Source organism: Heloderma suspectum, chromosome 1 (assembly GCF_057233095.1).
Source record: "Heloderma suspectum isolate Gila_16-S chromosome 1, 16-S_ref, whole genome shotgun sequence".
Taxonomy (NCBI): Eukaryota; Metazoa; Chordata; class Lepidosauria; order Squamata; family Helodermatidae; genus Heloderma; species Heloderma suspectum.
In genome coordinates, this window is record NC_139458.1 from 79,223,054 (window position 1) to 79,244,379 (window position 21,326).

Sequence of the window (21,326 nt, forward strand, 5' to 3'; positions counted from 1 at the left end):
TAGCAAATTTGGGCCAATCATACACTCTCAGGGCTAAATTACATGCTGCATTACATACGTAGCATGCAGATGATCCTGTCTTTCTTTTTTAACCTTCAAGTAAGCATGTGGGCCCCTGATCTGGATCAGGGGAGGTTTAAATCTTCTCACCCAGCTGCTTTCCCTCCATCAGTTCACCTTCCCCGCTTCCACAGGTGTTAAAAAGAAAAAAAAAAAAACTTTAATTCTGGATCGTGGCCCCACATGCTCACAAAGGTAAAAAAAAGTTAGGATCATCTGCACACTATGTATTTAGTGTAGCATGTAGTTTAGCCCTCAGCCTAACCAACCTCATGGGCTTCTTGTGAGGATAAAATAGGGGAGGGAAGAAATAAATATGCACTTTAAGCTCCGTAGGAAAATGGTGGGATATAAATATAATAAATTCCAGGGGGTAGCCGTGTTTGTTGTAGCAAAAACAATGAAGAGTCTTGGGGCACCTATGTAATAAACTAAACTAAATGTGGCCTGGCAAGATGAACCCACTCACTTACAAGATAAACTCACCCACTTGCCTGGTACAAGATAGTGGATGCCTGTTTAGGACTTTGGTGCATGTGCTTTACCAAGTTATTCAGTATTTTTAGAGTTAAACTATGCTAAATCCAAATCCAAAATATGCCCACAGAATTAGTAGACTACTCTAGGGTAAAAAATACATGGCTAAGAATGAACTTTAATCAAAAGGTTTTTTTTTTTTTTTTTTGTAGAACAGGGAGGGAACAATCCTACGGCCACTAGACAGCAGCTAGACAACCATAGGATATGCTGTTTTCCCGGAATTGACCTCAGAGCCCGTGCTCCGAAGTCGGTTGCTGGAAAACTGACCTCCCACCCTTCCGTGCTGCCTCAAAGGCAGCACGGAACAGCCCCATCCTCCGCACTTGAAAGAGGAGTGTGGAGCGGCTGGAAAGGGGCGTGGCTGGGGGCATTCTGGGGCAGGGAGAGCATAGCTGCCTGTACGACACATCCTATGTGTTGTACAGCAGCCTCCTTCCCTGCTCCGTGCTCCTGCGGTTAGACAGCTGCAATCGGCTGTCTCGCAGAAAAAGCAGGGCAGGAGAGGCATGGAGGGAATGATCCCCTCTGTGCTTCTCCTGCCCTGCTTTGGATAGATGGTCACCTCCGAGTTCGGAGGCAGCCGCCTATCTAGATAGGATTGCACCCTTAGGTATATATAAACTAGAGGGGGGGATTGAGAATATACCATAATCAAGGAAATTGATATATAACCAAATTATTATACATACCTGTATAGGTTGCCTGTAGAGTGTTTATTGGACTTACCTTCACTCTTCTAAAAAAATATTGTTAGTCTTAATTCAGGAGATAGATGAGGATAGTTGGCTGATAAAGTTAGAATTGTAAAGCTGGCAACTTGCATTGATATTCCATGGTTTATTCCTAGAAGTGGCAAGCCCCTTTTAGTCTTTCATGACTTCAACTGGCAAGGTGACTTTTGACCTTGCAAGGTAGTCATGGACCTAGTTAGGAGCAAACAGTGGTACAAGTAACAAAGGTTTGAAAAAAAATCTCAACCTCCCCAGTTCGTGTGTTCTGAGGTAATAATGCTTTATTAGCATATTTGAGTCAAACAAGGGAATGCAACCATTTCTATCATGGTACAATAAGGAGGTGTTTTTGTAACTATTTCATGTAATGAAATTAAATAAATGCTGGAAGAGTATGACATTTCTGTTAATAAGACATAGAATCAACCAAATTTAGCTCTCTCAATGACAGATATTAGACTTGGGCAAAAAAAGAAGAAGTAACATTAGTAAGCAGCAAGTTTCAGGGGAAAAACTAGCAGAAAATACTAACAACTTTTAAAAAGCAAAATTTTAAAAGAGCACAGAACTTCAACGCAGGTTAAGCACAGAACCTCAAAAGCACGTTATGCTATTTGAAAACAGTTCATCAGAGGTTCAAAATGCAGACTTGAAAAATAATCAAGCATTGCAGTGGTACTGGCTTGTCTTCACCATGCCCTTGATTCCAGAATTGCAGGTTTGATTCCTATGGAGTAGATTCCAGTAGAAAATTAGGATAATTCTTTTTTTTTTTTTGTAGGCCTCTGACCACAATGTAGCTGGACTTTCCCCTGCTGAACTCAGGATACTGTTGCTACATTGAGTTGTGTGGCCATCTTTTTGGTCAGTGGCATCTTCTATTCATAGACCGACAGGATGCCCTTTTTTGTCTAGCCCCAGGTCTCTCAAACGTCCTGGATTTTACAGAGGATTAAAAAAGTTTATTCTGTTCTGTTTTTCCTTGGTTTATTTAGCTGAAGGCTTACCCATTGACTGTTTTCCTTTTATATTTAGGGATAACTTGTACTCCCATCTTTAGCTGACAGAATAGGGCTTACCCTGTACAGTTTGACTGCTTTTCACAGTTTCATTCTAGACAAGTGTCTAATCTAAAGTAATTCATTCCAAAAAGCTAAATTTTCATCTTCCTTTCCTCCATCTACCATTTTTGTCATCCAAGTTTCCAAAGTGTTATACAGAATAGATAAACAAGGAATTGTTTGATCCAGTCAAGAAGTGTGGTCAGCCGTAGGGTGTAATATGGCTGCAGTTGACTGATATAATCAATAAAGTTTAGAGAGTTTAGAAAAATAATTATCCCGAATGGTATCCCAAGTCCCAACTCAGATGTGAGACTTCACAGTATGTTATATACTGTGTAGATATAAATGTAATCATGAAAATCTCTGGCCTGCAACATTTAATGTAGGAAAGCAACTCATAGCTTTTGCTGGTACGTGGTAACATTACAAGAGGAGTGCCAACTGAAGTGCAAAGGGATTATCTGAAATTCAGTACTTCCAATGAAGATACCGACAATGAGGTGCTTTGTTTTTAGCACAGAATTATAGTAACTCATCCTGCTCTTGCATCACATTGTGCCTATATAAAACCTCTGTAGAGGTACTAGGGGGATTGGGCTCAATGGTCTTATAGGCCCCTTCCAACCCTACTATTCTATGATTCTGGATCCCACATAATCTATTCCCCTGCTTTTCATCATTCCTGTTCCCTACCTATCCTATAAGGGTTGAATTAGCATTCCTGGCTCAGCCAGGTCCAGGGATGTAATTCATGCAGCCCTGCTATGTTTCTGCAACATGTAGGATGGGGTGGAGCTATGATGACAGCTATACTGAAGTCATGGCTAACTGGTAACCTTGGAGCAAGGAAGACCTGGCATATTTTTGAGGGGAGAGGGACAGTGATTTGGCAGGCTGAGGATGGAAGTCTGCCCCCTGCCCCCGCCCCTGCCTCTGAATAGAAGACTTAGCTTGGTCAGCTTTACCTGGGCTCACTGCTTTCACATACAGCGTACAACTGATATAAATTATAGTTGGCCTTGTAATCAATAAGATTTTGATGTACTGATAGAAACTGAGAACTGATAGGGAAGAACCTTTTGGGTGTTAGAGAATGCACTGATATACTTACGAATGGATAATAAAAGATTGATGGGATGTGATCTGTAACAGAGGAAAACAACTGATACTTTTAGTCTTATTAAGAGACAAAACATAATTATCTCAGGCAGAATTTGACCAAGGCCATGATAATAAGTATCTTAATATTCTGATCAAGCATATGGAAATTATTAAGAATAAATGTTTAAGAATTTTGCTTTGAAACCTCAATCAACCACCTTCTGTTTTTACAGCTTTCTTTGACAGCTGAGTTGAAGAGTTCATTACATTAGTGATTTTCACAAGGAGCACTGAAGAGCTTTCAGATGATAATTTTCAGATCTAGCCATTTTCCATAAGGTTTGAACTAGTGACAAATGAAAGACTCGACACCTATTAGCAAAACCTTTAGTCATCCAGTTCTCTAAAGGCGATATATTACCTCTTCTATGTGACATGAAGGCTGGCAAAATTTAATATCCTTCTACAAGAGAGAATGAAAAATGTAATTGTTGTAATAAGAGACTTAGAAATAGGGCTGGAGAAAAAGGCTATTAGGTCAGCTCATCATCCTGCTCACCCAGAAAACAGTGTGTTAAATATTCCATATACTAGCGCTGTGTTTCAAGATCCAGTAAGGATTTTGGTACCAACTGACCCATATGCAGTGAGGGCACAGCTGGATTTTCAAATCTGGATGAACAGAATTAGGCACTGTTGAAAAGAATTTTGAAGTGGAGTATTCACATAATAGATGCCACAAAAAATCTTCAGAAGATGCAAAGGTGAAAATACATCAAAGGAACTTATAGGAATAACATTCTATTAGAGTAAAATATACTGAAATAATAGACGTTTAGTTTTTTATGATAGTCTTATTAGATTGAAACTTCTGACAGATGAACTCCACTGATTAGCCCAGGTCAAAAGGAAAGACAGCAAATATCCATGAGCATCTACCATTACGCCTCAAAGACTACCTAAGTAAAAGGGCCCATTTATTTTTTCAGAATCTCAACAATACACATCAAAACATGATTTGTGCTAGCAATAGTTTAGAACCCAAACCATGGTTTAAAGTTGCTTATCCACTTTCATTTCTTGCCTGCTCAGAACCCAGTCTCTAGATGTGGTGGAGTCTAGAGGTAGAGCAATGGCTAATTCCGATATCACAACACCATGGGTAGCATACTAGTCTGCAAACTATTTCAAATCATATTCCCTGATTCTGGTTTGCTAGCTGATTGCAAACCATGATCAGTTCAGACATCATGATCAGTTCAGACATCATGTTAAGTTTCCGTAGGCATGGTTTGAAATGATGTCTGAAAAGAGCCACAATATTTTTACAACAAAGGGTTCTATAACCCAGAATTATGTCTAGGCAATGTACTTATGTTGCATTTCTCTCTCAGCTTATTAATGTGATATTGTGATTCCAATGTACTAACTCAGATTGAAAGGACTCATTGGGGTTCTTGCTAAAGGAACACACTTACTGCGAAACAACCCTAAATAATGCTTTCCCCACAAGGAACTGCAAAAGAAGCCACTATCAATTTAACATACCAGCTCCAATACGGAATACAGTTTGAAGTTATTAACCTAAAAATACTCCAGAACATAAACAACTCCCCCTGACCAACATGCATTGAGTACATAGGCATGAGTACATTCAAATAAATGCTAGATCAGCTTTAAAGCTGTAATGCTTCTTTTCCAAGGCAGTCAGTATATCCTCTAGAATGTATGGTTATGAGAGACTATTCAGATTCTGTTACAATGAAGCTGTATCAGCACCACACAAAGGACGTAAGAGATGGAAGAATTTCAGCAGAGTCTATAATACTCTCCTGTAGAAATTAAGAAACAGCAAGAATCTTACCTCTGTAAAGACCACAAATTGTCTGACATCGTGAATAAGGGACATTCTGGGAAATTGTGTTTTCTTCCTAGAACCACTGTGGCGCCCTTGAAAACAAGAGATTTCTTGGGTCTCAAGTAACTTCACCATCCATCTGCCTTGATCCTCTGTTCCTAACCTGGTTAGTCCCTACCCTTCCCAGCTCATGTATAAACTTCCTCCTGGCAGCAGACTTTATATGTGCAATGAACTATCTCCAGTACACAGCTTAGGCTCAATGACCAGGTTTGCACAACCACCGCAGCTCATTGTGGCTTATTTAAGCCATGATGAGCCCCAGTGCCCGTGGGCGCTATCCTGAATATTCAAGCTGTGTCTGTGGCTAGTCATGTTGTCTGAACCTGGGGACCGTGGATTATACAAGGGTTAAATAGCCCTTGCAGAATCTATGGCCTGTTTTAGGGTCTCTGCGATTCTTACCTATTTCTCTCTGTTCTGCTCTGCCTGAATTGATCTTGGCTTGGCTTACTATGGATCTGCCTCATTCTGGCTCCCCTGCTTGGGAAAATCCACTCTTCCTGCTGGTACTATCTTCCTGACTGTTCTGGGTGATAAGCGCAGGCTCTAATTCTGTAGAGGACTGGGCTCCTCCAGGGAATGACAATCTCCTCCACTCCCAACAACAAAGGGCAGGGTTTCAACCTTGCTTTTCCTAATGTCAACTCTTACACTCTGCATAATCATATAGGAGTGTGTGGGGCTGCTGTTTGGCTTGCAGCCAGGTAGTAGTGATCACTAAGATGTGCTGTAGCAGCTACCACCATTTCTACAGTGGTGGTAGTCCCAAGGTCAGTAATAACTTGAAAGCTGAAGCTGACAAGTAGCACTTGTATCTGACTTGTATCCCCCCAAAATGTAAGAATTAGTGAAAAGTGTCACTGGAAACAGAATTTGCATGGTTCACTGCTCTGAAGATGGGGAAATGTGTGAGGATGAAAAATCCAGAGTTCACTTGTTCGTTGTGATTGCAATGTCTTGGCCTACTGGGTCTGCACTTATGCCTTCCCAAGTCTGTCTTTCTCTTGCTAACACAAAAGGTGATCACATTGTAAGAGAGCGTATTTTTCATCTGGTTGGTTGTTACTTTGATTTTGTTTGCTGTAGTCATGCATTACATTTCTCTGTTACAATGAAATACTTGAGTTTTGCCCAAGTGTTCAATTCTTAGTGAGATTTTAAAAAATTAACATTAAAAGGATCAGCACATTCTCACTGAATAGCGCAGGAGGAAATGGTACCAATGAAGACTGAGACCAGCTTTTCCTTTCTTTTCTTTTTCTAAAAGAATAGGCCAGCACTTGTAAACATGGGGTTCTTGTATAATTCAGCAGTTCAGAGTATATGGTCATAGACAAAGATAGTGCAAGCCCTGTGTAGAAATATGATGTAAATTTGGCCAAGCCCTCAGTATGCTACTGGGAGGCTTTCTGATGGCACAGTGATGAATGTACCAGAAGCATTTTTGTCACGACTTTTCCCTGCAATGGAGAAACAAAGCCTCTTTAAGTATTTTATATGCATAATAAATATAGCTGATACACAACAGAGGATGGGTGGATGATTAAATGAAAACCACAGACAAATAAGATCATCATAAGGAACTACTCCATACATTAGACTATAATGTGACTGACACATACACCACTATTGTAAATATAGGTGAAATACAATGTTATGTGAGCAGATTTCTGCTTGCACAATGGGACTTTCTCCTCCTCTCCTGGCTCCTGCAGTACCCTGTGGCCCTCCAAAATCAGCTCTGGAAGGTCACCCAACCTCCCAGAGTAGATTTTGAGGGCATGCAGGGGAGGGGGAGGAGAAATCACCCATCCCCATTCCACTGATGGAAGCCATTCTGTCAACAGGAAGGGTTAACTGGATGGCCTCCCCCCGCCCTGCATATATATATATAATATTGGCATAATATGGTCATAGCACCCTAGCTGCCATATTTTGTACTAACTGAAGTTTCTGGACCATCTTCAAGGGCAACCCCACATACAATGTATTGCAGAAATTCAACCATGAGGTTACCAAGGCATGGATCACTGAAGCCATATTGTCACTGTGCCGGTAGCATCGTAGCTGGCATACTAGCTTAAGCGGTAAAAGGCACTTCGAGTCACAGAAGACACTGGATCTACAAGTATTCCCAAGCTACGAACTTGGTCCTTTAGGGGGAGTGCAACCCCTCCTAGAACAGGTTGAACACTGCTTAGTGGGCAGTTGAACCACTCGCCAGCAGTACCTTTGTCTCGTCTGGATTGAACTTCAGTTTACTGGCCCTTAGCCAGTCTATTACCGTGACCAGTCATCTGAAAGCTTGGCTCATGTAGCTAGACTCTTGACTTGATGGAGATGCTAGTCTATATTCAGTTTTAAATATTCAGTTTAAATATGTACAGCACAATCCTATATTTGTATTCGGAAGCATTTCTCACTGAGATCAGCGGCACTTATTCCCCAGTAAAGAATACGACTGCAGCCTCAGTCATGAAGCCATGCTGAACACTGTTCAAGAATGCCAGGGTCAATACCAAATCAGTGTATAGCCATACATTCTACATGGGATCACCAAAAATATTTTTACTGAAGAATCACCCTGTTCTTATTATTGTAGTCTAGAGTCATGCACGTTTCACATTTCATTGTATTGTTTGATGGTTTATGTTAGCCTGACAATATTATATACATACAGTTGGTTTATGTCAGCCTTCCCCATCCTAGTGCCCTCGAGATGCCTTAGACTGCAACTCCCATCACTTAGTGATCGCTACATGGACAACGGTTGGGGATCATGGGAGCTGTCATCCAACACAACTCCCATGGTTGGGGAAGGCTGATTTATGTATACAGTCTAATGTATAGAATACTTCTGTATGGGAGTCTTTTTTTAATAAATATTGTTAACCAGGCATAATAGCAACAAGGCTAATTTGTAGGAAGAACTGAACAGAAACGTCCGTTCATTATGCCATATCTTGAAGGCAACACTTACAGCAAGGATGGGCAACTTGTGGCCCTCCAGATGTTTTGGCCTCCAGCCGCCATCTGGAGGGCCAAATGTTGCCCACCCCTGGCTAACATTCATCTGACTGAACTTAAGACTAGTTTCTTGCACATTTTACTGAACAGCCAGAAATGAGTTGCATTAGCCCAGTGACTATTGGTATGGATGATTCTTTAGCTGCAGCAGAGTCTTTCCAAAGCAATTAATATTTAAAATGAAGAGAGCTTACAAAGAGGGTGGTTGTGGTATGCAACTTTACCTGTTCTACACTTATCCTTCATCTAGTTCATTTAAATGCTGTATTCTGTTGTAAAACTCTACTAGTATTGTTTCATACAGCATATTAACTAACATATTATCCAGGGACTCCAGTCTAATTGTAAGATTACACAAGCAAGAGGGCACCACTTTATTAAAGAAGAGAGACTGCTCATTTAATTTTTGAGCCATTATATCCTCTTCCCCCCAAATAGGAAATAGTGTTCTTTATTCCTTATTGAACAACAAGGCTAACACAGTCACCTTTTAAATAATGATCCAGGAATTTTTTTTATTCATTTAAGTTTCAGTATCATTACAGAAAATGTTATGGTACAGAGTTGTTTAACATTAGTTTTATTTCTTTTTTCATTTAATTTCCACATAAATGCTGGTAACACTAATATCTGTACAAGATCAGTCTTTGATTTTTTTAAGATTTTAATTCTGTACATTTTTAAATGTATTGGTTAAAAAGGCTGTCAGCACTTAAGGAAGCAATTTTTGTTGTTTGTTTAAACAAAAGGTATCCAGTTACTGCCCAATAGTACTGAGCTGGGTGGCTGCTGGGATGACAGATATATCCCTGAACGCGCAGCAAGGGAGGAAAACCTCGGGGCTTGATCGGGTTCCCAGTGCAGCCACTCTGCTTTTGGCACTGTGCACATCAACACGAGATACGATAAAGAACAAGCAGAAGCTCTCTGTGAAGCGGTTATGAAGCATACTAATAAGGGAAATCCAAGTGTTGTCTACACTAGTATAAATAAGCAGACAGCCTTGTTTTAAGAGCATAAGTAGTTGTATCTTAAAGATGAGAAAAAACACAAGTTCTGCAGGCACCTACCGCTGTCTACTAAAAGCTACCGCTATCAGAACTAGCATTGAACACACAAAGCAATCGCAAGAAAGGAAAAAGTTGCTTTGATATAATCAGAATAGATTTCTTTAAGATTTGTTTTTAAAGTTTTTTTAAAAGGTATTTATTTAAATCCATTTGAAATATAGTTCGAGGTGTTGACTATACTGATCAACTTTTATCCAAATCAGAAAAACTAGCTGTGCCGTTGCATATTACAGGATACAGTCAATGATATGTGGACATGCATCAAAACTTCTCCCTTGCTGGTGACATCATAGTCTTCCAATGACCATGACATCGACCACCTCGCCCTTGTGAAGTTCCACATACTGCTCTGTCTTTGGAGGTAGCATCAACAGTCCATTGGCACTGCGCATACTCATCAGACGACTGCTCATCTGATTCCCTACAGGGAAGCAAAAAAGTGTCATTAGCAGAGCAAATGCCACAGACTAGTGCAACTCCACCGTGGCATAAATAAGCCTTCATAAATTTATGTTGGAGGTCAGAATAAGTGTTTTTTAAACAATTAGAGGGATAAAATGCTGGACTAGCCTTCTCAGAAAAGTCATTGGAGCAAAAAATCTCCCTGATTTCAAAACAGCTTTAGAAAAATGTATGAAAAGTGATCTATGATCTGTTCTCAATTTCCATCCAACTAGAGCACTGAAAAGATCACTTTTGTCCTAAGCTCTTGGGTCTTTTTCTCCTCTTTCTGGGACATCTGAGATAAATATGATGGGAGAAGGGAAGCTGCGTATGTAGGCCTGCCAGAGTGCCAATGCACTGTAGAAAACCGTTTGTGCTACACAAATGTACTCCCATGTAAATCCTGAACTCAGTGAATTTAACTCTTGAGGAGACATGTACAGGATAGCACTGTAAAGCACGATAGTAATGAAATTAATTGCCTACCCACTGTCAATCTACTTAATTTCCTACCACTGTACAATCTACAGGATTCTCACTGAACTGACTGAAAAAGGAATTGAGCTGGGAAAAACCTTGCATTTTAGCTAGCAATATAAAAGTGGAGAGGGACTGTGCTAGCCTAAAAACAGTTGTTGTTTTGCAATCTAAACTTAAAAGTTGGAAATCTAGGAAAACTATAGTTCCATGAAATATTTTCTTTTACAAATAATGAAATAATTGAGTTATACTTCAAATAATATTGTCTATATTCGCACAGAACGCTAAGCCAGAATTCCAGAGAATCCTGGCTTATTGTGAAGAAGAATGCTGGTGCACACAGCCCATTCATTCCTTCACAGTACCACAACCACTAAACAAAAACAGGAAATGTGTATGAACTGGGAATCCTAGTTTTTGCTCTCTCTACAAGCCAGAATTGCCAAACAGAGTTTGTTCTTGGTTTACGATTCCTAGCTTGCTGGGAACAACAAGTGAAAAGCTCTGCTTCAGACGTCACCCTTCCTGCTTTGTTTAATGGTTGTGGTAGCAGAGAGGAGCAAATGGGTTGCAGGCACCAGTAAGCAGCATTTTCATGATAGGCCAGGATTCTCTGGAATCCTGGCTTATTTTTCTGTATGAACATGGCCACTGTTGCCCATTATATTTTCTAATATTAGCTAAACTAGTCCACCAAAGTCAAGAAGCAAGCCAACATGAAAGAGTTAAGCTTCTTTCAACTTGCAAAGTCTTCATTTTTCTGAGGTATATGAAGAACCTAGTGAAGATTCAGAGTTAAGACGCTTTGCTTTATTCTAGATACAGAGACGCTACTTCATGAATTTATTTTGCATCTACATAATGTCAGTGTGGGCCTATTTCACAGAGTATTTGAAGTCCAAAAGGATATAATCATATTTATTTTTTGGTTAAGTAAATATTTCAGTTTTACACAAATTTTCATTCTTCTACCCCCTCCCAAGATCTTTTTTGTGTGCCTTCAAATATTTGCTATCAGAAATTCGAAGGACAAACACAATATTTTGTATCTAAGCTGTGTCAATGAGTCAGTGGGCCACATGCGAACCCTGGTGGTGGGCTTATGTGAGGGTTAAACAACCTGCAGCTTGCATATTCAAAATGGCATCTGGCATGTGCAAACCAGGCCAGTGTGCTTTTGTTTGTTATAAAATGCAGGGGGGAGAGAAAGGAAGCACGAGCTGTTTATGCTTCTTGTGTTCTGTGTAACATCCAAACTAGGTGAGATGCATGACCTCAATTTGTGGGAAGAAATGACTGGGGTGGGGGGAGGACTCTTGTGGATCTTGGATGTTTGGCTCCCTGTTTCAGATGTTATACAATCATGAGTAGAGGAAGTGCAAGTCACTCATGCTTCCTCCTGCTCTATGTGTTCTGCAATATGTGAACCTAGGTAGGAGCATAAGAGTTAGAAAACGCTTGTCAGTTGCTAACCTGTACTTTGTGCCCAAGGCAGTGGTTCTTGGTGATGCCAAGTCAGTATGCACCGATGGTATTCTGGACGAGGGTCCAATTTCACATCACATGATAACTGCAGAAAAGCATGCAAACAAAGAAAATACAATGTCATTTCCATCTTACTGAAGGGATTCCACAATGTTAAGCAGTTTAAAAATCCACAAAAAGCATGCCAAAAGCCAGCCCACAAATGCAGAATGTTACAATGGAACTGGCCTGAAATTTGCAGGAGTACTAGCTTGACTAGATAAAAGCTTGAGGTTTTTCTTCAAACCTCACATCTAATAAAATGTATAATCGTAGCACAGGAAACCCACATTTTGTGTAATTTCTCTTATCTATATCCCAGTATGATTTCCCTGGTTCTTTCCCAAACTACACAGCTGTCAAGTGCAACTCCATGCCATCCTCAGTCTTCTTAAGCTTTTTGGATCAGTGAAGGGAGGCTCCTATATATAACCTTTTAAACATTTAATTCAGATCATGTTTTAGGAGAATATACTATCCGAAGTATGAAATACACTTGCTTGAGGAAGTGAAAAAGTAGGAAAGGCTCAGAATAAAATGAGAGGAACACTATCAAAAGACTGTAAGGTACAGGGATGAGTGAACACTAATCTGCCTTGAAAACCTGTGGGGACCTGTGAACATTCCTTGTGGGCTTTGCTGTCAAGGAGTCTGATAAGTATCTGCAAACTGCTTGCAAATTGCCACTGGTTTTGCCACCCACTTTGCAAGCAAAACCTTGTCTCCCTGATTTCAGTAGGGAAAGTTAAAGAGCCTGCAGACCTTAAACTGGCTGATGATAGGCAAACAAAAATCCACCACTAAGAGTGTTGGGGCAAGAAGATCTTCAGTGGTGGACTGATATTTGCCTCCCACCTGCTATTTCTAGAGCTGCATGCTCTTTAACTCTCCCTTATTGGCATAAATGGAAACACCATGTTTGTACTGATTTCAATAGGCAGACAAAGAGGCTGTATGCCGTAAATGACTGGTATGGGGCAAACAGCAACCCACTGCTGAAGTCCCTCTTGCCCCAAAGATCTTCAGCTCTGAGGTGCTGATTGCCCCCTACCAGCCCTTTCAGGGATGTAGGCTCTATCTGTCCCTATTGAAATCAGTGGCGTCATAACACCACAAGCAAAGGCAAGGGTTTTGCTTTTGTGTCATTTTCTTTGCTTTTGAAGAACTGGCACAGAAGGCTAGGGTGGGCAGCCAGTGAGTCCAAGCAAGACTCCAAGAAGCTTCAGCCAGTCTTGAACTTGGCCACAAGCATTCATGCAGGGAGCTTGCATTTTTGACCCCTCCTCTCTTTTGAATGGTCACTCCACTCCTAGTATGGCACAGAAGATCTCAAACCAGAAACTGTCAGCAGAGCCCAGGCCCGTTGCTCCTTGCTCCACTGGGGCAGCTTGCAAGGAACTGCTGGCTGAACTCTGCAGCACTTACTGCACTACCACTGCAGCTTTCAGCCCAACAGGGGATTAGGTAGCCTGAGTTACTAATAGGGTCCCATCTTGCCTTGTTATATAAAGTATTGATTCTGAGTGGATTAAGCCACTCACAGATTATCAGAAGCCTTGCTTGAACTGAACTGCTGGCTTGCCTAGCTGCCTATATTCAGGCCCTCAGCCCTGACAAGGGTAGAGAAAAGGGGAACCTTTTCTGAAGGCAGAGAAATGTCCAGGGCCTTTTTTTAGCCAAAGACCACCACACTGTAGGATCACAGTTTTCCAAAGTACCCATGTTTATGGAAACATGATGGTACTTATTTAATGTGTCTCCAGTAATGATGACTATGAAAGAGGTGTCAAACCTCTTTCAGCCCAAGGGCCATATTCAATTCTGGAGAAGCTCTCGGGGGCTGCATTCCAGTGGTGGGCAGGGCCAAAGCCAAAAGGGGTGGGGCTGAGATATCAGGCTATTTTAGCTGAAAGTTCTTACTGCCAGTAACTAAGCCTTAGGAGAGGCATTTCAGCCTTTTAGAAAGGGGGGAAAAAACACTGTGCAAAAGCTAGAAAGCCGCCAAAGGGCCAGACTGGGATCCTAGGCATGCCAGATTGTATTGCAGGCCTGAGGTTCAACACCCCGATGTGGTGACTTCCCTCTGCTCCTTCGATTAGTAAAGCTCAAACAACATGCAGTGGGTCTGCTCCAATCAAGTATTGGGCAGGGGGGTGTGTGTCTCTGGATTTTTAGAACAAAAGGCACTTAGGTGGGTGCTGCTTCTCCCTGCCTGTGGATCATCTCCATGCAGCCTCTCTACCAATGCTACTTTCTCCTCAGCTGGGATCCAATACTAGAAATGAATTCAGCTGGGTGAGAGGCTATGGGGGAAACAAGCAACAGGCAGGAGGAGGCTTCAGTGTCCCTGCCTGCATACTGATTTTTGCTTTCCTTTAGATGCACTTGGGGCAAGCCCATTGTCACATTAAATTCAATCCTAAGTCTTTAACAAACTGCAGAGGGACCGTTGCTATGACCCTGGCAAGATTCATTTTTAGATTACTTCATCGGATTTTGCTAGAGCATTTAGTAGTTCTGCCAGTTTCAGTTTTAGAAACTGCTACCCTGTATTGCAAAGGAAAATTCAGAAGATTATCAGGAAGAATACAGTATGACAGTACCTCAGTTCCTCCTCTGAATTGTATCATTCAGTGGTTTTAAAGTGGCTGCAACTTTTCATCAGGTTTTTAGTCTTTCCTCAGAGAAACTGGCTATTCTTTGGATTATTTCATTTCTAACGGCACTAATCTCCATTTTATCTGAAACAAATACATGTGTAAATCTTCTTTTGGGGTTCTCTACCTGTTATTTCTGAGCCATACAGCTGGTAACATCAGCTAAAATGAAGCACAGGCAGAAGTTGTGTTTCTGTGTCCACACGGTTAGAAATCTAGTACAATCTGCATCACCCAGTTTTGACTGGAAGCAAAGAGCAGACATTCCCTATTTTTTCAGAATACAATGAAATCATGTCAGTTCAGTTTACCTGACATAGAAAAAATAAAGGGGGGTGGGGAATGTAACATGTCAGCCTTTCTGGCAGTTTCCATGGTTCTTCACAACACTCTGGCTGACAAACCTACTGAAGTAAACAGGCTCTGGATTTGCTGAGCTGGGAGGCTACGGAGCCAACAGTATAAAAGGTTCACTACAGGGTGAGAACACTTTGACAGAGAGTCTTGAGCAGATCTTCCATTTATTTAAAATACTTATTGGCTGCCTTGCAGGACAGAAGCCCTCCCAAGGTGGTGCACAATAAGAGAACATGTAATAGTTTCAAGGAAGCATGATGTAGTAGTAATGGGGAACTTCAGTTTCCCCGATATTTGTTGGGAGACAAATTCTGCAAAACATGGCCCCTCCAAGAGATTCCTGACTTGTGTTGCTGATAATTTCCTCCTGCAGAAAGTAGAGGAAGGAACTAGAGGATCGGCTATCCTTGACTTGATCCTAACCAACAGAGATGACTTAGTGGATAAAGCAGCCGTTACGGGAACTCTGGGAGAAAGTGACCATGTTATACTTGAGTTCTTGGTTCTAAAGGAAGCAAAAGCCGAGTGTATCCAAACGCGTACCCTAGATTTTAGGAAAGCCAATTTTAATAAACACAGAACAGTGGTAAGTAAGGCCCCATGGCAAGCGACTCTGACGAGAAAAGGAGTCCAAGACGGGTGGGAGTTTGTAAAAAAGGAAATTCTCAAGGCACAATTACAAACAATTCCAAAAAGACAAAAAGGTGGGAGACAACAGAAGAAGCCAATGTGGCTTCACAAAAAGCTTAGAGATGACCTGAAAACAAAACATATAGGAAGTGGAAGGAAGGCCAAGCTACAAAGGAAGAGTACAGGCAGGTAGCCCAGAATTGCAGGGATGGCATCAGGAAGGCTAAAGCTGAGAACGAGCTGAGGTTAGCGAGGGAGGCTAAAAGCAACAAAAAGGCTCCCTTCAGATATGTGCATAGTAAAAGAGAGAGGAAAGAAATGGTGGTTCAAGTATTAAATAAAGATGGCAAAATGGTAACAGATGCCAAAGAAAAGGCAGAAGTGCTCAATTCCTACTTTGGCTCAGTCTTCTCCTGAAAGAGGGTCTATGGCCCCCCTGGCAAAGGCAAAGTACAGGCTGAAGGGGCAGGATTGCAGCTTGAGATCGACAGGCATATAGTCAAGGAACACCTAATTACTTTGAATGAGTTCAAATCTCTAGGGCCAGATGAACTGCATCCTAGAGGAATAAAGGAACTGGCAGAAGAACTCCCAGAACCACTGTCTATTCTCTTTGAGAAATCATGGAGGACGGTGAAGTGCCAGATGACTGGAGGAGGGCTAATGCTGTCCCTATCTTCAAAAAGGGCAAAAAGGAGGAACCTGGGAACTACAGACCAGTCGGTCTGACATCAATCCCTGGGAAAATTCTGGAGCAGATGATAAAGCAATCCATCTGGAAGCACCTTGAAAACAATGCAGTGATTACTCGAGGCCAACATGGATTTGTCAAGAACAGATCCTGCCAGACGAATCTGATCTCATTTTTGATCAGGTAACCTCCCTTGTGGACTGTGGGAATGCTGTGGACATAATATACCTCGACTTCAGCAAAGCTTTCAACAAAGTGCCCCATGATATCCTGAGGAGCAAACTAGCTCAAAGTAGGGTAGATGCAACAACTATCAGGTGCATCCACAGTTGGCTACAGAATCGGACTCAAAGAGTGCTTATCAATGGGATCTTCTCAATCTGGGGAGAGGTAATGAGTGGTCCTGGGCCCAATGCTCTTCAACATTTTTATTAATGACTTGGTGTCAGGGTTGGATCGGAGCCCATAGAGCCCCAAAGCAGTTCTGATTCTGAAGAAGAGATAGAAACCATGGGAGAGGAACCCGTGCGCTGTTCAGAGGCACCGCCGGAGGGAGAGCCCCTCCCTGCTCACATTCCTAAGAATGGCAGTGACCCTGGCAGGCAGAGGGAGGGACAACTGGAGCTTCGGGACGCTAGGCACTAGGACAAGTGGGAGATGGAGGATGCCGAGAGGAGGCGCTCAGCCCACTTGGCGTGATGTCAACAGCTGCGCCCCGATGCCTCACGGGAAAGGGGTGGACTTTTGCCTCCTAGCTCTTAAGTTTACAGGCTTCCCGCCCTTTCCCTCCAAATGGAGACCAACTGATTCCCTAAGGCTAGAAAGCCCTGGTAGGCAGCTCTCCTAAGTTTTCCTTATTAGGCTCAGGCAATTAGCATCTATAAGCGTCACTAGGTTGAATGGAAATAAAGCCTTGGAAAAGAGCCCTATCATCTGCGTGCTGATTCTGGCTACTTGAGGAAGGCAGCAAGGGCGCTCCTGACACTTGGATGAGGAGGTGCAGGGAATGCTTATCAAAATTGCAGATGACACAAAATTGGGTGGGGTAGCTAATTCCCTGGAAGACAGAAACAGAATTCAAAGTGATCTGGATAGACTGGAGTGCTGGGCAGAAAACAACAGAATGACATTTAATAGGGATAAATGCCAAGTTCTGCACCCAGGAAAAGAAACCAAATGCACAGGTACAAGATGGGGGATACTTTGCACAACAATACTGCAAGCGAGAAGGATCTTGGAATTGTTGTCAATCACAAGCGGAATATAAGCCAACAATGTCATGTGGCTGCAAAAAAGGCAAATGCTCTTTTGGGCTGCATTAATAGAAGCATCACTTCCAAATCCTGGGAAGTACTAGTTCCCCTCTACTCAGCACTGGTTAGGCCTCATCTGGAGTACTGTGTCCAGTTCTGGGCACCACTCTTTAAGAAGGATGCAGACAAGCTGGAGAGGGTTCAAAGGAGGGCAACAAAGATGATCAGGGGACGGGAAACAAAGCCCTATGAGGAGAGACTGAAAGAACTGGGTATGTTTAGCCTTGAGAAGAGAAGACTGAGGGGAGATAAGATAGTGCTCTTCAAGTACCTGAAAGGTTGTCACAGAGAGGAAGGCCAGGCTCTCTTCTCGATCATCCCAGAATGCAGGACACAGAATAATGGACCCAACATACAGGAAGCCAGATTCTGGCTGAACATCAGGAAAAACTTCCTGACTGTGAGAGCAATACGACAATGGAACCAATTCCCTAGGGAGATAGTGGGCTCCCCCACGCTGGAGGCATTCAAGATGAAGTGGGACAGCCACTTGTCAGGGATGCTTTGACTTGGATTCCTGCATTGAGCAGGGGGTTGGACTCGATGGTCTTGTAGGCCTCTTCCAACCCTATTATTCTATGATGCTAATAAAAAAGCGATACGGTCTTAAAAACCAATGAAATCATAGTAAAAACAGCAAAAAGCACAATAAAAACAGCAACAGCAGCAAATGTATCAGGGGAAGGCCAAAGTAAAATAAAATGGGTAGCATGACTACCCATTTAAGTCCCATTCATTTCAATAGGTCTACTCTAAGTAGGGCTTTAGTTGGATTTTATCCTATGTTTCCAGGGCCTTCTTAAAAGCCTGCAATAACAGGGCCTAGCAGACCCTCAATGGCAACTTATTCCAGAGGTGTGGGGCCACTGTGGAAAATGCCCTCTCTCATGTGGTCACCCATTTAACTGCTCTCAGAAGTGGGAAAATGAGGATGGCCTCTCTTGCTGATCTTAAAGTGTGAGCTGGCTAATATGGGTGAAGATGGTCCTTGAAGTAGCTTGGTCCCAAACTGCTTAAGGCTTTAAAGGTCAAAAGCAACACTTTAAATTGGGCTTGAGAAAACAATGGTAACCAGAGCAGCTGGCACAGTATAGGCATTATATGATCGAATCGCCTCACCCCCACCAACACTTGGGTGGCCACCTTCTGCACCAGCTGAAGTTTCTGAACTGTCTTCAAAGGCAGCCCCACATACACCGCATTAGAATAGTCCAGCGTGCATGTCACTAGTGCATGGGTAACTGAGGTGAGGTCTGTCCTCTCCAGATAGGGCCTCAGCTAGCATACCAGCCTAAGGTGGTAAAATGCACTCCTGGACATCGCAGCCACCTGGGCTTCCTCAGTTAGGACAGAGTCCAGGAGGACTCTCAGACTACTCACTTGGTCTTTTATCTTAGATGGGGGAATGCAACCCCATCTAAGACCAGTTGTAATCTTCCATCCAGAGTAGCTGGTTTCCTAAGCCACAGTACCTGTCTTGTCTGGATTAAGGTTCAGCTTGCTTACCCTTATCCACCCCAAAACAGCCTCCAGACACTGGTTCATGAATTTGACAGCCTCCCTGGGATGTGTAGATGGAAACTAGAGGTAGAGCTGGATATCATCCGCATACTGATGACACTTCAGCCCAAGCCACCTGATGACTTCCCCCACCAGTTTCATGTAGATATTAAAAAAAAGCATGGGGGACAGGATGGAACCTTGTGGCTGTCCACAGGCTAGTGGCCATGGGGTGGAACAAAACTTCCCAGCGACACCTTCTGAGACCGTTCCTCCAGAAAGGACCAGAACCACTTTAAAACCTTCCAAGCCTAATCCAGATAAATGATCCAGAAGGATACCAGGTCGATGGTACCGAAAGCTGCTGAGAAGTCCAGAAGAACCAACAGGGTTGCCTTAATCATCAGCCAGGTCGACCAAGGCTGTTCCTGTCTCATAACCGGGTCTGAAAACTGATTGGAATGGGTCTAAATAAACAGTATCATCCAACACTGCTTGGAGTTGTGAGGCCACCACAAACTCCAGCACCTCGCTCAAGAATGACAAATTTGATACTGGGCGGTAATGATCCAAAACCATAGGATCTAGATTTGGTTTCTTCAACAAGGGCCTCACCTCTGCTTCTTTCAAAGCTGTGGGGACCTCGCCGATTTCACAAGCCAGGATGGACAAGAATCTAAAGGGCATGTGGTAGGCCTCAGTCCTCCAAGCGGTTTGTCCACATCCTCAGGTTGCACAAGCTGAAAGTTATCCATAACATGACTAGACTGTGCACTAGCCCCACCCATCTCAGACTTTGTCAAAACAATGGCATCCATAAGAACATAAGAAAAGCCATGCTGGATCAGACCAAGGGTCCATTTAGTCCAGCATTCTGTTCACACAGTGGCCAACCAGCTGTCAACCAGGAACCCACAAACAGGACACGAGTGCAACAGCACCCTCCTGCCCATGTTCCCCAGCAACTGGTGTACAAAGGCATACAGCCTCTGATACTGGAGGTAGCACATAGCCATCAGGACTAGTAGCCATTGATAGCCTTCTCCTCCAAGAATTTGTCTAACACCCTTTTAAAGCCATCAAAATTGGTGGCCATTACTATATCATGTGGTAGCAAATTTCATCGTATAACTATGTGCTGTGTGAAGAAGTACTTCCTTCTATCTGTTCTGAATCTACTACGAATCAGTTTCATGGGATGACCCTAGGTTCTAATATTATGAGAGAGGAGAAAAATGTTTTTACTGTTTTAAATTGTACTGTTGTACATCGGCCAGAGTGTCCGGGTGACTGGCCAGATGGGTGATTAAGAAATGTAATAAATACATAAATAAAAAAATGTCTCCTTATCAACATTCTCCACACCTTGCATAATTTTGTACACCTCTATCATGTCTCCCCTTATCCTCCTTTTTTCCAAGCTAAACAATCCCAGCTGTTGTAACCTTCCCTCATAGGAGAGATGCTCCAGCCCCTTGATCATTTTAGTTGCCCTATTCTGCACTTTCCCCAGCTCTACAATGTCCTTTTTTAGCTGTGAATAAGTGCAGTATGTGCACTCCAAGTGCAGTATGATATTGTCTGTTTTATTCTTAATTCTTTTTCTAATTATGCCTAACATGGAGTTTGCCTTTTTTTTTTTATAGCAGATGCACATTGGGCTGATATTTTCACTGAGCTGTCCACCACAACCCCAAGTTCTCTTTCTTGGTTGGTCACCGCTAGCTCAGATCCTATCAGGTTATACCTGAAGTTGGGATTTTTTTTTTTTTTTGTCCTAATGTGTATCACTTTACACTTGAACCTTATTTGCCATTTAGATGCCCATTATCCCAGTTTGGGGAGATCCTTTTGGAGCTCCTCACAGTCCCTTTTTCTGTTATCCACCTTAAATAATTTGGTGTCATTGGCAAACTTGGCCACTTCACTGCTCATTCCTTATTTGAGGCCCGGCTACACAAGGGACGGGCTCCACTTGAGCTAAAGTGTAACCAGACTGTTGGCGCTAAACATAGAAAAGGTGGCAGAGCAGCTTTTAAACTAAACCCTGGGGGAAAGCCAACGGGAGCTGGGAAGCATCTGGTTTGGGTTAAATCATCCCAAGGGGATGAAGATGGAAAATGTTTTCAATTGCCCAAATGTAGAAGGGGAGGAAATAGGCCATGAGTACATGGTAGAATATGATAGCCAATCAAAGACGCCAACGTTCCATAGCA

At 42.5% G+C, this 21,326-nt stretch overlaps 1 protein-coding gene across 22 annotated transcripts in view; it reads right to left on the reverse strand.

Annotated features, from left to right (window-relative positions):
• Window positions 1-5,996: 5,996 nt before the first annotated feature.
• The window catches only part of GPHN (gephyrin), a 483,693-nt gene continuing 468,363 nt past the window's right edge, over window positions 5,997-21,326 (reverse strand). For all 22 annotated transcript variants that reach the window (XM_084848962.1, XM_084848936.1, XM_084848902.1 and 19 more), the window contains 2 exons: window positions 11,912-12,008; window positions 5,997-9,935 (listed from right to left, as the gene is read on the reverse strand). In XM_084848962.1, coding sequence (XP_084705088.1) covers window positions 9,802-9,935; window positions 11,912-12,008 — 231 coding nt within the window. In that variant the 3' untranslated portion in view covers window positions 5,997-9,801. The remainder of the gene's footprint in view (window positions 9,936-11,911; window positions 12,009-21,326) is intronic.